Source organism: Syngnathus floridae, chromosome 3 (genome assembly GCF_059516105.1).
Source record: "Syngnathus floridae isolate MCC-2025c chromosome 3, RoL_Sflo_1.0, whole genome shotgun sequence".
Classification (NCBI taxonomy): Eukaryota; Metazoa; Chordata; class Actinopteri; order Syngnathiformes; family Syngnathidae; genus Syngnathus; species Syngnathus floridae.
Window position 1 is genome coordinate 1,211,801 of NC_142415.1, and position 16,721 is coordinate 1,228,521.

Genomic DNA, 16,721 nt, shown 5'->3' on the forward strand with positions numbered 1-16,721 from the left:
TACTGCTTTCATTTCTGGTATGATATTGCAAATACAGTGCCTCGAATTGACCAAAGTATTAAAAAGTATCATAAATTTGCGAAGCAATCTTAGTGGTATTGGATGCCTCAACAACTATCAATTCTCCATGCCACACCAACAAGTATAATGGCCGTCTCATCATTGTCAGAGCAAATGCTAGTGTTGGGCATGGGTTGCCATGTCCATCAGTACGTACATTATAACACTACCGTAATTTCCGGACTATAAGGCGCAACTTTTTTCCAAAATTTTGGACTCTGCGACTTATAGTCAAGTGCGGCTTATATAAGATTTTTTTCGTGATTTTTGTGATGACTTGATCACTTTTACTCTTAACACTATTATATACAGTAAAAGCTACAAAACAAACTGACAAATAACTCGTTTTCAAATCAGATGAGTAAAAACTGGTCAAATATTTTAAAAAAAAGATATTATTAAAAGTGAAGACAATTTGCAATTCTAGTAATGACACACGAATTTGATGCACAATTTGTCTTCGCGGGCCACATAGAATGATGTGGCGGGCCGTATCTGGCCCCCGGGCCTTGAGTTTGACACCTGTGCTCTAAACCCTTTCTCTTACTCTGCCATGTCACTCAGAGATTACACAAAGCAGTGGCGCTGTTTGGACCATCTGCATTGTATTAAAACCCAATCAATCAGCATTTAAATTCAATTCTTTTGACATTTTGCTCACCAAAAACAAGTTGTAATGAATGTGAACTTTTAATGCATTTTATTCAGAAGGTTACTTTGAACCCTGAGGCTTAAATGGCGGCGCGGCGTACTTATTGATTTTTACGGCCTCTGGCCTCCAGGGGGCGCTCTAGCAGGAAGCAAGAGCGAGACAGGCGAAGAAGAGATAATGCGCCGAAGAAGACGTGCTAGTTTGTGTTTAAATTTTGCGCATCACGCAGAACGCGATCAAGACGGACATTACTGAAAGGAAGCCTTTATACACAAACCGTCATCATGGGGGACAAAAGAAACGCATAAGATGCCGCTTTTAAGCCAAAGGCAGTCGATGTTGATGACATTATCTTGCGTCTACTCTGGAGCATACTTATGGATTTTTACGGCCTCCGGTCTCCGGGGGCGCTCTAGCAGGAAGCAAGAGCGAGACAGACGAAGAAGAGATAATGCGCCGAAGAAGACGTGCTAGTTTGTGTTTACATTTCGAGCATCACGCACACACCCGCATTCACACATAGACAGGAAGCTTTTATACACAAACCGTCATGGGGGACAAAAGAAATGCATATGATGCCGCTTTTAAGCTATACGTGTCGCTCGCTAGTTTAATGTAATTTAGCGCTTCGTGCATGAATAAGATTAGCATGAACAGACCTCTTCACACTCGAAGAAATGCATAAAAGCGACGACGAAAGAGAGACTGAGAAAGTGTGAGGCGAAGGATATCTAACGCTATTCCAATCGGACACTAAGAAGGAAGACTTTGATGGTTTCAGTGCACAGGAGAAAGATGAAGACGGCTCTTTTTTTACTTTTACTGGTATGTTTTTTTTAACCAGCCCTGTTAGTGCTGTGTTACCGCCGGGTCTCAGTGACTTTGCTGTGTTACTTCCGTGTTGCTGCGGTATTACTGCTGCGTCACAGGCAGTGTTTGGAAAGAAATGTTAAGGTATGTTATTAAAGCTTTAAAAAAAACTTTCTGTGTCCAGTCTTTCTTTGCTAATAACTCGCGGGCACACTTCCGCGTTGCTGCGATACTACTGCTGCGTCACAGGCAATGTTTAGAAAGACATGTTCAAGTATGTTATTAAAATGTTAAAAAGGCTTTCTATGTACTGTCTTTCTTTGTAAAAAACTCGTGTGCACGTGCGGCTTATAGACCGGTGCAGCTTATGTAAGAAAAAAACTGAAATATCCCTGAATTTTAGCTGGTGCGGTTTATAATCCGGTGCGTTTTATAGTCCGGCAATTATGGTACTTAAATGTCAGTATCCCACTTCACTTTGCGGTGCATAAGTTGTGACTTCCAAAGGTTCTTCATTAAATTATGATGATTCTAACTAAACTATTGATTTAATTTTTTTTACATGTTTTAAAAGCAGCTGCATAGTTACTAAACACAAAGGTCTGCTTGTTTGTTACCAAATAGATCTTTTACATTCAAATCAAACACCCCCCCTCCTCAACCACCCACCTTTCCTTCTTTGGGGCATAGTAGAGATTGCCTAAAACAGGCAAAAACCTCTGTTCTACTTCTTCTGTTCATACACAAGAATATGCAGCAAATAAATACACATATGACTCCATCCTGTAATCGGATCTTTTTTAAAACAGATCAATGATCTGCCCCAAAATCCTGATAGTGTCAATAACAGGCAAAAACCTCAGTTCTACTTCTTCTGTTCATACACAAGAATATGTAGCAAATAAATACACATATGACTCCATCCTGTAATCGGATCTTTTTTAAAACAGATCAATGATCTGCCCCAAAATCCTGATAGTGTCAAAAACAGGCAAAAACCTCAGTTCTACTTCTTCTGTTCATACACAAGAATATGTAGCAAATAAATACACATATGACTCCATCCTGTAATCGGATCTTTTTTAAAACAGATCAATGATCTGCCCCAAAATCCTGATAGTGTCAAAAACAGGCAAAAACCTTTGTTCTACTTCTTCTGTTCATACACAAGAATATGCAGCAAATAAATACACATATGACTCCATCCTGTAATTGGATCTTTTTTAAAACAGATCAATGATCTGCCCCAAAATCCTGATAGTGTCAAGCGTACTTTTCAGATCTCATTTCCAAGGCAGGAAATTGAGCCTTTGTATAAAAAATGGCAAAGATTTGCAGTGGTATCCATTCCCTGTTTAGGTGGAGTTTGTTACAACAGCTATGACCAAAGTCTAGCCCGGGGGCCAAATGTGGCCCATGTTCAAATTTCTACTCACCTGCAGCCTTTGGCATAGTTGTGTGGTCCGTCAGCACCGTTGACCACTGTAAAAAAAAAAAATGTACAAAAAAATAAATTTTATATTTCACCAGACAATGGCAGCAGACCTGTGGCCACGCTCTTGGTTGATTTTGGAAATACGCTCCGAGAACACTCTGCCTCTCCAAACACACCACTATCAAAGTCGTGTTAGATGTCAGACTAAACTCCTTGCTGCATGACTCTTGTGTGGCACTTTAAAACCCATTTTTAAAATGAAGTCTCTGATGAATAAAAACAAAGTTGACAGAGCGGACACTCACTTCCAGGACAATTGTAAATTGGCATATTTTTTCACTGAAATACATCAACAGTTAGTGTAGTTTAATAAGAGACTGGCTGTTTTCTAGGAATTCAGTATCAAGAGGATACTACCAGACGAAACATGCAAACTACGACAAGGTGACTCGAATGAATGCTGTGAAAAGTTAAAGCAACTGGAAGCTCTGTGGTCGGCCGCCCACACATTTACACCTCACCAAATCTGGCCTGATCCAAAATGTTTGGACACCCCTGAGTTTTCCTTTATACATGACCATTTTCCCCTTGTGCCTTACTTTTGTCTCTTTTCTTTAAAGTTAAGTCAAGTCAAGTTTATTTATATAGCCCTAAATCACAAGCAAGTCTCACACATGCAAAAAAGTTGACAATTATTTTCAAACATCCCCTGATCTTAAACTCCCAGGAGGGCAAGGAAAAACTCAAAAAAACCCTACTAGGGGAAAAATGAGAAACCATTGAGAAGGGACCACAGATGGGAGGATCCCCCTTCCAGGGTGACCAGGCTTCAGTGGATGCAGAAAAGGCACATAGAATACATAATATAAAAAAATCAAAGAAAAAGTGGATGTCTAATTCAAAGTGAAGTGCTGCAGGAGGTGCCCTCGATTGTCCTGGCAGACACACAAACTCCAGCCGAATCGGCCACTACATGTTATTTAAAGGCCATATAATAAAAATGTGTCTTTAAACGTGTCTTATATGTTTCTACTGAGGTAGCAGTTCTAATATCCATTGGTAGGGCATTCCAAAGCTCTGGAGCCCGAATAGAAAATGCTCTAAACACTGCAGACATTTTCTTGGCCCTCAGTGTCACTAAAAGACTAGCGTTTTGTGAACGAAGGTTACGAGACAGAACATAAGGAACAACTAGGTCGACGAGATATGAAGGCGCTAAGCCATGCAATGATTTATAGGTTAATAGGAGAACCTTGAAGTCACATCTTAAATGGACCGAGAGCCAATGTAAGTTGGTTAATGTTAGGGTAATGTGATCAAATGTTCTTGTCCGTGAGAGCAGCCTTGTAGCAGCATTTTGTATTAACTGTAGACTTTTGAAACTGGACTTAGGAAGACCAGAGAATAATGTGTTACAGTAGTCCAGGCGCGACATAATAAACGCATGTATAATAGTTTCCGCATCACCGATCGAGAGAATCGGACGACTCTTAGCAATATTACGGAGGTGAAAAAATGCAATTCTAGTTATGTTCGTAAAATGCTTTTGAAAGGAGAGCGTTTGGTAAAATATTACCCCGAGATTAGTTACAGTATCGCTCTGAGTGATAGTACAGTTATCCATAGTTATAGTGGTTTCCTTAAATAAGTGGTGATAACGAGCTGGACCAATTATCAACCAGGAAATTGAGTGACATCCAGTGCTTGATCTCCAACATCTACAACAGTCCCGCGGATTTGTCATCGATAATGGCATATATAATTGAGCGTCATCCGCGTAACATTGAAAACCAATGTTATATTTACGTCTTATGTCCCCAAGCGGAATCATATAAATATTGGATAGAATTGGTCCGAGTACCGATCCCTGTGGGACACCACACGTAACGTTATAGAGCTCAGAGGTTGCATTACCATGGAGTACTCGGTGAGTGCTGTCTGATGGATAGGAATAGAACCAGCGTAGTGCTGACCCTGAAATACCAACACAGCTTTTAAGGCGTCCGAATAATATATCGAAGTCTACAATGTCGAAGGCAGCACTAAAATCGTGTAGTAATAATACCGATGAAGTGTTAGAATCCATAGCTATGAGGAGATCATTAGTCACTTTAGCAAGTGCTGTCTCGGTGGAATGACTAGCTCTAAAACCAAACTTTTCATTCAAATCGATTATTGGCGACCATGCAATCAATAAGCTGCTGCGCTACTACTTTTTCAAGAAGTTTTGCTATGAATGGGAGATTTGAAACTGGCCTATAATTACTGAGACAGTCCGGGTCGAGATTTGGTCGCTTAAGTAGCGGATTATTGATAGCGGTTTTAAAGGCTGTTGGCACTATACCAGAGGAGACGGACAGATTAATTATATTTAAGTTGGACGGTCCTAAAATTTGAAAGAATTCTTTAAATAGTTTGACTGGAAGCGGGTAGAGTAAACATGTTGTTTGTTTAGCCGCACTAACCAATTGCGTAAGCCTTTCAAGGGACACGCTTTTAAAATTTGAGAGGGTTATTGCATGATCGTCAGCGCCGGTAATTGGCGGTCTCGACTGAGCAATTGGAACGGTCATCTTGATCTCATCCCTAATGGATTCAATCTTTCGGGCAAAAAATTTCATGAACTCGTCGGCTGAGTGGAAGGAGTTATCGGAGGTCGGCTGGCATAGTGTTAGCTTTGCCACTGTATCAAATAAGTATTTAGGATTGTTTTTATTGAGATTAATAATTTGCGAGAAATAATTAGTTTTTCCAAAGATGAGCGCATCTTTGTATTTCAGGAGGCTGTCACGCCATGCCTGATGGAAACGCCATTTGTGCTCATGCTTTCTACATAATTGCTTAAGCGTACGTGTGTCATCTGTGAACCATGGAGTAGTTTTCAGACATAGTGGCGCTACAGAGTCGATGGCATTTAACAATGTCGCATTCAATTCATTTGTAAGATTATCAATAGAGCCGATATATGTGGTAAATATGGCAGTAACTCAGATAGCGCAGTCACAGTTACGGAGTTAATATTACGGCTGCTGTAATTTTGACAGAAAGCTAAAATTTCAAATTTTATTAAGTAGTGATCAAACATAACAGTAGTGTATGGCAGTACTGTTATATTTGAGGTTACCAGCCCTCGGGATAATACCAGATCTAAGGTATTTCCATTTTTATGCGTTGCTGCCTGTATGGCTTACATAAAACCAAACGTATATATTAGTGTTTGAATCGCCAAAGAAAGTGTCTCTGACGGTAAATTCATGTGGATATTGAAATCCCCCATAATTATTATATTATCCGCATTTGTCACTTGATCAGCCACGAATTCTGAAAATTCGTCCAGGAAACCAGAGTAAACCCCGGGTGGATGGTAAATAACAGCAAGATAAAATGACGATAGAGCTGTAGATTGGACAATGAGAACTTCAAATGTTTTAAATACGTTACTCAACATTAAGTGCCCTAAATAGCTACATTTTAGCTAACTTTTGCAATTTTTGTCCGATTAAACCCGTTTCAACATTTTAACCCCAAAAGTGAACCTCCTGAAGCCGTTTTTTTTCTCTTTTGTTCCAAATTTCAAAAAATTTTGGCGCAATTGCTTTTTCTTTTAATTCCCACTCATTCTCTATGGGGATTCAAGATTTGCTCTAACTTCTACATTATTTAACCGTTTCAACCCGTTCCAACTTTCAACTGTTCATCTTTTGCCTACCTATTCCACAACCTCCCACTTACCAAAAATTCCAAACTTTCAAATTTGAAATTCAACCGAATTCTCCAAAATTTAGTATTACACTTCTATTTTCCACATTTCTCAAGAAATTCAACTCATTTTAACATCATTCGGCATCATTCCCCAAGAAGTTATTCAAAGTCTTCGCCTTCACACGCAATTTCTCCAGAAATTGCATTTTCTATTTTATTCTCCAAACTTTTTTGTCCCGCTTCTTCTTCCACATAATTCATCCAATTCACTCCGTTACACTTTTGACGTATTGCAAATATTCACGAGATGAGTGCTTCCATTTTTCTCGTTCCGAAAATTTTCCGATTTCGCAAAATTCGCGAATTTACGACAAATTTTCCCCCATTCATTCTTAATGGCAGATTCGACATTTCACATTTACGTCATTCCACTTCTACATTCACATCATTCAGCACATTCGAATCAGATTCGGATTGATTCTTGACATTCCCAAAATTGCCAAATTCAAAAATTGCACGTTTTCACGTTAAAATCTTTGACAAAATTTCACAAAATTTTGTTTTTCACCTCTAATTTCTACATTTTTCAACCGATTCAACCCATTCCAACTTTCAACTGTTCATCTTTTGCCTACCTATTCCAAAACTTCCCACTTACCAAAAATTCAAAATTTGAAATTCAACCAAATTTTCCAAAATTTCGTTTTTCTACTCTAATTTCTACATTGTTCAACCGATTCAACCCATTCCAACTTTCAACTCTTCATCTTTTGCCTACCTATTCCACAGCTTCCCACTTTCCAAAAATTCCAAATTTGAAATTCAACCAAATTCTCCAAAATTTCATTTTTCTACTCTCATTTCTACATTTCTCTACCGATTCAACCCATTCCAACTTTCAAGTATTCATCTTTTTCCTACCTATTCCACAACTTTCCCTTACAATAAATTCCAAATTTTCAAATTTAAAATTCAACCAAATTCTCCAAAGATTTGTTTTTCTACTCTAATTTCTACATTTTTCAATTGATTCAACCCATTCCAACTTTCAACTCTTCATCTTTTTCCTACCTATTCCCCAAATTCCCACCTACCATAAATTTCACATTTTCAGATCTGACATTCAACCAAATTCTCCAAAATTCTGAAATTCCACCAAATTTTCCAAAATTCCGTTTTTCACCTCTGTTTTCTAGTTTAATTTAGTTTAGTTTATTGTTTAGTACAAATAACGGTGCAAAGAGGTAGCCAAAGCCTATGGCTTGTAAGAAGCTCCACTCCTGTTATATATACAAACAAAGTGCAGAACAAACAAAGTGCTGTGCAGTCAAATGTTATTCAAGTGTTTAAGAAAAGAAAAAAAAAAATATATATATATATATATAAGTAAATAAACAAAAGCATAACAAGCTAAATATTTATTTTTTCATATTTATATATGCATATATACGAGTGTGTATGTATACATACATAAACAGATACACGATACAAAAATAAGAAACAAGTTTTACAAAATAGACACTTATCGATGTTGAAGCAATCAAAGAGACACCAGATAGGAATAGCTAAAAGGGAACAGAAGAACTGTAAACAGAAAATAACAAAACAAAACAAGGAAGAATCTGAGTCAAAATTGTGGATTAAGTTGATGATCATAGCATGGATCAGCTGAGTGCGGTGGAGTAATTATGGACTGGTAGGATCATGAGTGGAGAAGGTGGTGTTTCAGGTGCTTTGTAAAAGCAGCCTGTGCAGATATGGATCGGATATGGATTGGTAGCTTATTCCAGAGTGAGGGCCCTCTAAAGTGGATATTATATTGATGGTGTGATGTTCGACAGAAAGGTGGGTGAAGATTCTACATTTCTCAAGTAATTCAACTCGTTTCAACATCATTCGCCAGCATTCCCCAAGAAGTTATTCATAGTATTCACTTTCACACGCAATTTCTCCAGGAATTGCATTTTCTAGTTGCTTATATAATAGTGATTTGTTACATAATTTAAAAATTTTCATATGGGCCTGTGGAATATTTTGAAGTGCAAGCGCCGTCAGCGACGCACACCCGGCCGGCATTGTTGACACAGATGGCTTTATAAACGTGTTATTTATATAATAGTTATTTGAATAACTCTGAATGTTACATCAGGCCCGTTCTCAGCTCTTCGTTTGTGTTTATGTCACGTTAGCATACCTATCGTTTAGCCTGTTGTTGCTCGTTCATGTCTGTTCTTGGTTTTGGATTTTTTCAAATAAATTTCCTCCAAAATGCGACTTATACTCCGGAGCGACTTATATACGTATGTTTTTTTTCACGTCATTGTGCATTTTATGGCTAATGCGACGTATATTTCGGAGCGACTTTTAGTCCGAAAAATACGGTATGTTTCATGATGAGGTCATTAACGAGTACTGCTTTCGTATGAAGAGTTCTAATATTCATAAAACCGAGTTTGAGTCTAATCGGTGGATCAGGGTTCGTATCTATCAGAGGATTTTTCAAAGAAATACGAGTAAGATTGTGTTCTCTAGGCCCGACATTAACTCTAAAATGTTTGTTAGCACGGCGGGACGATACGGCCATAGGAATTTGATCGTTAATATTTGGCCCCTCCGCGAGTCGTCACCTTATCGTGGTGGAGGGGTTTGCGTGCCCCTATGATCCTAGGAGCCATGTTGTCGGGGGCTTCATGCCCCTGGTAGGGTCACCCATGGCAAACGGGTCCTAGGTGAGGGGTCAGACAAAGCACGGCTCACCCAAGCCCCTTATGATGAACAACATAAATGGACTTTGTTTTCCCTCGCCCGGACGCGGGTCACCGGGGCCTCCCTCTGGAGCCAGGCCTGGAGGCGGGGCTCGAAGGCGAGCGTCTGGTGGCCGGGCCTTCGCCCATGGGGCCCGGCCGGGCATAGCCCGAAATGGAAACGTGGGTCCCCCTTCCCATGGGCTCACCACCTGTGGGAGGGGCCGAAGGGGTCGGGTGCAATGTGAGCTGGGCGGCAGCCAAAGGCAGGGACCTTGGCGGTCTGATCCCCGGCTGCAGAAGCTGGCTCTTGGGACATGGAATGTCACCTCTCTGGCTGGAAAGGAGCCCGAGCTGGTGTGCGAGGCAGAAAGATTCCGACTAGATATAGTCGGACTAGCCTCCACACACAGTTTGGGTTCCGGTACAAGCCCTCTCGAGAGGGGCTGGACTCTCTTCCACTCTGGAGTTGCCCACGGTGAGAGGCGTCGAGCAGGTGTGGGTATACTTATTGCCCCCCGGCTGGGCGCCTGCACATTGGGGTTCGCCCCGGTGAACGAGAGGGTAGCCTCCCTCCGCCTTCGGGTGGGGGGACGGGTCCTGACTGTTGTTTGTGTCTATGCACCAAACTCAGAGTACCCACCCTTCTTGGGGTCCCTGGAGGAAGTGCTGGAGAGCGCTCCTTCTGGGGACTCTATCGTTCTACTGGGTGACTTCAATGCTCACGTGGGCAATGACAGTGAGACCTGGAAGGGCGTGATTGGGAGGAACGGCCCCCCTGATCTGAACCCGAGCGGTGTTCTATTGTTGGACTTCTGTGCTCGACACGGATTTTCAATAATGAACACCATGTTCAAGCATAAGGGTGTCCATGTGTGCACTTGGCACCAGGACACCCTAGGCCGCAGTTCGATGATCGACTTTGTAGTCGTGTCATCGGATTTGCGGCCGCATGTTTTGGACACTCGGGTGAAGAGAGGGGCGGAGCTGTCAACTGATCACCACCTGGTGGTGGGTTGGCTCCGATGGTGGGGGAAGATGCCGGTCCGACCTGGCAGACCCAAACGCTCTGTGAGGGTCTGCTGGGAACGTCTGGCAGAATCTCCTGTCAGGAAGAGCTTCAACTCCCACCTCCGGCAGAGCTTTTCCCACGTCCCGGGGGAGGCGGGGGACATTGAGTCTGAGTGGACCATGTTCCGCGCCTCCATTGTTGAGGCGGCCGACCGGAGCTGTGGCCGTAAGGTCGTTGGTGCCTGTCGTGGCGGCAATCTCCGAACCCGCTGGTGGACACCGGCGGTAAGGGATGCCGTCAAGCTGAAGAAGGAGTCCTATCGGGCCGTTTTGGCCTGCGGGACTCCGGAGGCAGCTGACAGGTACCGGATGGCCAAGCGGAACGCGGCTTCGGCGGTTGCTGAGGCAAAAACCCGGGCGTGGGAGGAGTTCGGTGAGGCCATGGAGAATGACTTTCGGACGGCTTCGAGGAAATTCTGGTCCACCATCCGGCGTCTCAGGAGGGGGAAGCAGTGCAACGTCAACACTGTTTACAGTGGGGATGGCGTGCTGCTGACCTCGACTCGGGACGTCGTGAGTCGGTCTACTTCGAAGACCTCCTCAATTCCACCTACACGCCTTCCATTGAGGAAGCAGGGCCTGGAGACTCTGAGGCGGATTCTCCAATCTCTGGGGTCGAAGTCACTGAGGTAGTCAAAAAACTCCTCGGTGGCAAGGCCCCGGGGGTGGATGAGATCCGCCCGGAGTTCTTAAAGGCTCTGGATGTTGTGGGGCTGTCATGGCTGACACGCCTCTACAACGTTGCGTGGACATCGGGGACAGTGCCTCTGGATTGGCAGACTGGGGTGGTGGTTCCCCTCTTTAAGAAGGGGGACCGGAGGGTGTGTTCCAATTACAGGGGAATCACACTCCTCAGCCTCCCTGGTAAGGTCTATTCAGGGGTGCTGGAGAGGAGGGTCCGTCGGGAGGTCGAACCTCGGATTCAGGAGGAGCAGTGTGGCTTTCGTCCTGGCCGTGGAACAGTGGACCAGCTCTACACCCTCGGCAGGATCCTCGAGGGTGCATGGGAGTTCGCCCAACCAGTCCACATGTGTTTTGTGGACTTGGAGAAGGCGTTCGACCGTGTCCCTCGGGAGGTTCTGTGGAGGGTGCTTCGGGAGTACGGGGTGCCGAGCCAACTGATAAGGGCGGTTCGGTCCCTGTATCACCGATGCCAGAGTCTGGTCCGCATTTCCGGCAGTAAGACGGATTCGTTCCCAGTGAGGGTTGGACTCCGCCAAGACTGCCCTTTGTCACCGATTCTGTTCATAATTTTTATGGACAGAATTTCTAGGCGCAGCCGAGGCGTTGAGGGGGTCCGGTTTGGGGACCTCAGCATCGCGTCTCTGCTTTTTGCAGATGACGTGGTGCTGTTGGCTTCCTCAGGCCGTGATCTCCAGCTCTCGCTGCCGAGTGTGAAGCGGTCGGGATGAGGGTCAGCACCTCCAAATCCGAGTCCATGGTCCTCGATCGGAAAAGGGTGGAATGCCCTCTCCGGATCGGGGATGAGATCCTGCCCCAAGTGGAGGAGTTCAAGTATCTTGGAGTCTTGTTCACGAGTGAGGGGAGGATGGAGCGTGAGATCGACAGGCGGATCGGTGCAGCGTCGGCAGTAATGCGGACCCTGTACCGGTCCGTTGTGGTGAAGAGAGAGCTGAGCCAAAAGGCAAAGCTCTCAATTTACCGGTCGATTTACGCTCCTACCCTCACCTATGGTCACGAGCTATGGGTCGTGACCGAAAGAACGAGATCTCGGATACAAGCGGCCGAAATGAGTTTTCTCCGCAGGATGTCCGGGCTCTCCCTTAGAGATAGGGTGAGAAGCTCGGCCATCCGGGAGAGACTCGGAGTAGAGTCGCTACTCCTCCACGTTGAGAGGAGCCAGATGAGGTGGCTCGGGCATCTTATCAGGATGCCTCCTGGACGCCTCCCTGGGGAGGTGTTCCGGGCAGGTCCCACCGGTAAGAGACCCCGGGGACGACCCAGGACGCGCTGGAGGGACTATGTCTCTCAGCTGGCCTGGGAACGCCTTGGGATCCCCCGGGATGAGCTGGATGAAGTGGCTGGGGAGAGGGAAGTCTGGGAGTCCCTCCTAAAGCTGCTGCCCCGCGACCCGACCCCGGATAAGCGGAAGAAGATGGATGGATGGATGGATGGATGGAATATTTGGCAAACGTAATATTATCTGGAACTGGCACCATTCCATCAGCGATACCGGTTAGGGTGGAGTGATTGGATTTGTCTACTACAGAAAGTGTCTCAATGTGGACTGTGGCACTATTCAAACTGTGATGCTCTAGTCTGCAAAAGGAACTATGTGCATGCTGGGAATCTAGCCTAGCGCTACTTAAATTTAACTTAACAGACTCCAAACCCATCCTAACAGTTGGCCTAGTCACCTGTGACCCGGCCTGCGTTAAAGTGACCTGTCATGAATGGCTCAAACAGTAATCTATATTCCTTGAAAGAGTGAAGGCGCCTACACGGTTAGGATGAAGGCCGTCCTTCCTCAGCAGGTCCTGGCGACCCCAGAAGGAGGACCAGTTATCTATAAAATACAGCTCCTGCTTCTTACAGAAACCAGCCATCCATTGATTAAAGGAGACTAATCTACTAAACATCTCATCAGTGCCTCTCCCAGGCAGGGGGCCAGAGACAAATACTCGATGCCGACTCATCTTTCTGGCGAGATCACAAGTCCTCACTATGTTTTTCTTTGTGATCTCTGATTGCCTCATCCTAACATAATTGGAGCCAACGTCTATCACTATATCCGAGTAACTAGTGTTGTTGAACCTACGCTGTTGATTAGACCTATTGTGAGCCGGCTCCCTAAGATTAGCTTCTATGTCGGGTGCTCTGCCTCCAAGGATACACATTACCGTGGCTGGATTTTTAAGCGTGATGTTTCGGGTAATTGAGTCACCTATGACCAAGGTACGAGAGCCAGTAGACCGAGATGGCTTGGGACGGCTATGCGTCTTAACTGGCTCATCGCGGTTAGCAAGCCACTTGGGGCTATTGTTAACTGGGCTAGCGCGCTGACGACACTCCACATCTGTGTCCGCCACATCTACTGTTATCGCACTATTCTGCTCTAGCTGGCGGGCACGTCCCTCTAGCAGGGACAACCTCTCTAAGAGAAGGGTGCAGTTGGTGCACGAAGCCGAGCAAACCTCTTGAGCCCCAGCCATACTTACGTGTCCGATGATCGACGGTAGACAAACAGCCACGAAGCCTCCGCTGAGAGCCAAACAGTGACATGGTCGAAAAGGCAGGGATTGATGGTCCGCGACTTTCAACAATCGTAAACTCCCAAAAGTGGAGTAAAAAATGTAAAAAGCGAGGAAAAACTAGAAAAGAATATCCAAATGTAGGAATGTAGATCGTCTCTCTAGTGACGCTGTGGCGCTCTACGTGGCAAACCGGAAGATTGAAAGTTGACATTATACAATATACATAATATAATATTGTATAGTCAGAATGTTTATTTGCTTTCTTCCAGTATCGGTCCATTAACCACCGGGTGGATGCAAGATCACTTCGTCTGTATCGTTGGTACTACTCAAGGATATATCAGTGGTCAGTTCAAACCTTTTTACTTTGTTCATCATCTATCATCATAGGATAACAACTGGTTCACTCCATTTAATTCAAACACACTGGTTGTTTAAAACAACACTCATAACCAAATGTGTTTTACTGTTGTTGTTGAATATTTGTTTATACTCATCTCTTTTAAATTTGGATTATTTTCCAGTCAGTTGACGGATCAGTTCTTCAGACACATCAGAGGGGTATTCTAGAAAGTGGGTTATGTGAAAACTCTGAGTAAGTTCACCCTGAGATGAGGTAAACTCTGAGTTATCCGTTCCAGAAAGAGGGGTAACTTAAAATCTGGGTCAGTTACTGCGATAATTTACTCTGTGAACATAACCTGCTCGCTGGCAGGTTTACAACAAGAGACCCAGAGGTTGTACATGTCTCCTCCCACACAAAGAAAGCGGTTGATCATGAATTAGCTGTTCATTTCAAATCCGATCGACATCGAAGCCGCAATAATTCGAAATGCTTTACATCGCGAGAGAATCTTCCGAACCAGATTAGAAGTTTTATCATTTCTAGAAGAATATCTTAGTGAAGTTGTACACTTTCCTGTCTTGTGTGTACCATGAGTTTGGCACCATGAGTTTAATTCCCCACATATGATGGTGAGCATGTGTGTGAGCGTGTGACTTAAAAAAAAAAAAAAAAACTGCATGTGTGTGAATGTGTGACTAAAAAACATCTCCAACATATCTCTTCACACCGCGGACGAGCACTCACATCAAAGCAAACTTTATGCATAGCACTACATTTTTCAATTTTTTTCTGTTGGCTGAGCAGAACTTAATGTTTGTTTTAAAATAGTATTTTATGTCACGCCCGTACCAGAGGACGCTCAGCCGGCAACTTCCCTCAGCCACACCCCGTCATTACCACAATGACTGTCACCTGCTCCCTCATGTATTTAAACCCTGTCCATGTGTTTCCTCCCCGTCGGTGTCTCCTGTTACTTCCTGTTTGTGTCAAGTCAAGTCAAGTCAAGTCAAGTCAAGTCAAGTCAAGTCAAGTCAAGTCAAGTGTTCACGCCTGTTGTGTCTTCGCCGGGTCTCGTGTGTAGGCTCACGGTCAGAACCTCTTCCTAGTCTGCGCTTGGTACGAGGGGAATCCCGTTTCCCGCTCGATGTCCGTGAGCCTTTTTCCGCCGATTCCTTTGTTCACCTTCCCCTTTCCCTTCAATAAATCCTGGTTCAAGCTGCATTTGGTAGACCTGGCTCAACTCAATCATGACATTTTAAAGAGTAGACGGCTCAGTGGCGCACTGGTTAGCACATCCGCCTCACAGTTAGGAGGCCAATCCAACAGGAGGAAAAAGGACTTGGAAGCAGGCATGATTTGCTCGTATGTGATTGTGCCTCACTTTGATTTTAATTCAATTAGTTTAAATGGACTTAGGCTATTTAACACAGTCAATATTAATTTAAACTAAAATATTAATTCAGGGGGCGGCTCGGTGACACACTGGTTAGCATGTACACCTCACAGTTAGAAGGGTGCCAGTTCGATTCCACCTCCGACCCTCCCTGTGTGGAGTTTGCATGTTCTCCCCGTGCCCGCGTGGGTTTTCTACAGGCACTCCAGTTTCCTCCCACATCCCAAAAACATGCTTGGTAGGCCAATTGAGCACTCCAAATTGCCCCGAGGTGTGAATGCGAGTGCGGGTGGTTGTTTGTCTCTGTGTGCCCTGTGATCGGCTGTCAACCGGTTCAGGGTGTCCCCCGCCTACTGCCTGATGACTGCTGGGATAGGCTTCAGCACACCCGCGACCCCCGTGGGGACAAGCGGTATAGAAAATGGATGGATGGATATTAATTCAGTGGCTACTTCAAATCATTTAAACCCCAAACAAAATGTTTTCCACAGTCCTCTCAGTTAAGTCTACACTTACACTTGACACAAACGCATTTATGTTCTATACATATTGAAGTCATTTAAAATGTGACGCTGTAGCCTACACCAACACTCATTAAAATCCATCCATACATCCATTTTCTGTACTGTGCTTTGAAACCGGAGTGCCCGGAGAAAACCCACGCTGGCACGGGCAGAACATGCAAACTCCACACAGGGAGGGTTAGAGGTGGAATCGCACCGGCACCCTCCTGACGTGACTCCCAGCGCGCCACTGAGCCGCCCCCTGAATTAATATTTTAGTTTAAATTAATATTATTTTGTTTAATAGCCTAAGTCCATTTAAAATAATTAAATTAAAATCAATCACAGACTAGCAAATCATGCCTGCTTCCAAGTCCTTTTTTCTCCTGTTGGATTGCACCTAAATGAAAATCTGATTTCATTCCGACTTAAATTCATAACTATAGGCTATGCTACGATCTTATGGGTAAATGTTACATCAATGGAATAATACATTCAAACTTACACATTGACTCGGGCAGCAATTTCCTCTCATGACGTCTCTCTCTCCTTGCTGCAGCCATATTAGATTTGAGACAAAATATAAATTTGTACTCGCCATAGGCCTGCATAAGGACCTCCAACTCCATTGTGGTAAAATAAAGTGATCTGTTTTTCCTCAGTTGTCATGGTGACTCGTGGTATCGGGGCTCCATTGATTGCTTTTTATAGTGGTTGTGCACGCGCGTAACTCCAGGTTAACCTACTCAGAGTTGATTGAACTAACTCAGATCAGCTGTTCTGGAACCGA

At 44.1% G+C, this 16,721-nt stretch overlaps 2 protein-coding genes across 14 annotated transcripts in view; one reads left to right on the forward strand and one right to left on the reverse strand.

Moving 5' to 3' along the window:
- Window positions 1-16,721, forward strand: part of tpcn2 (two pore segment channel 2) — a 145,515-nt gene that overhangs the window by 27,303 nt on the left and 101,491 nt on the right. For 10 of the 13 annotated variants that reach the window (XR_015857511.1, XR_015857502.1, XR_015857506.1 and 7 more), the window contains one exon: window positions 13,959-14,035. The exons of the other annotated variants lie outside the window; for them this stretch is intronic. Coding sequence is in view for 1 of the 10 variants with exons in the window: in XM_088371121.1 (XP_088227247.1) it covers window positions 13,959-14,035 (77 nt within the window). In the remaining 9 variants the exon portion in view is untranslated. The remainder of the gene's footprint in view (window positions 1-13,958; window positions 14,036-16,721) is intronic. 13 annotated transcript variants of the gene reach the window in all.
- On the reverse strand, window positions 12,883-13,647 carry LOC148400061 (uncharacterized). Its single transcript, XM_088370943.1, has one exon. The coding sequence runs from the start codon at window positions 13,645-13,647 to the stop codon at window positions 12,883-12,885; it is 765 nt and encodes a 254-aa protein (XP_088227069.1).

Coding starts and splice junctions, on each gene's coding strand:
- LOC148400061 (XM_088370943.1), bottom strand. CDS start 13,647: ATGGCTGGGGCTCAAGAGGTTTGCTCGGCTTCGTGCACCAACTGCACC.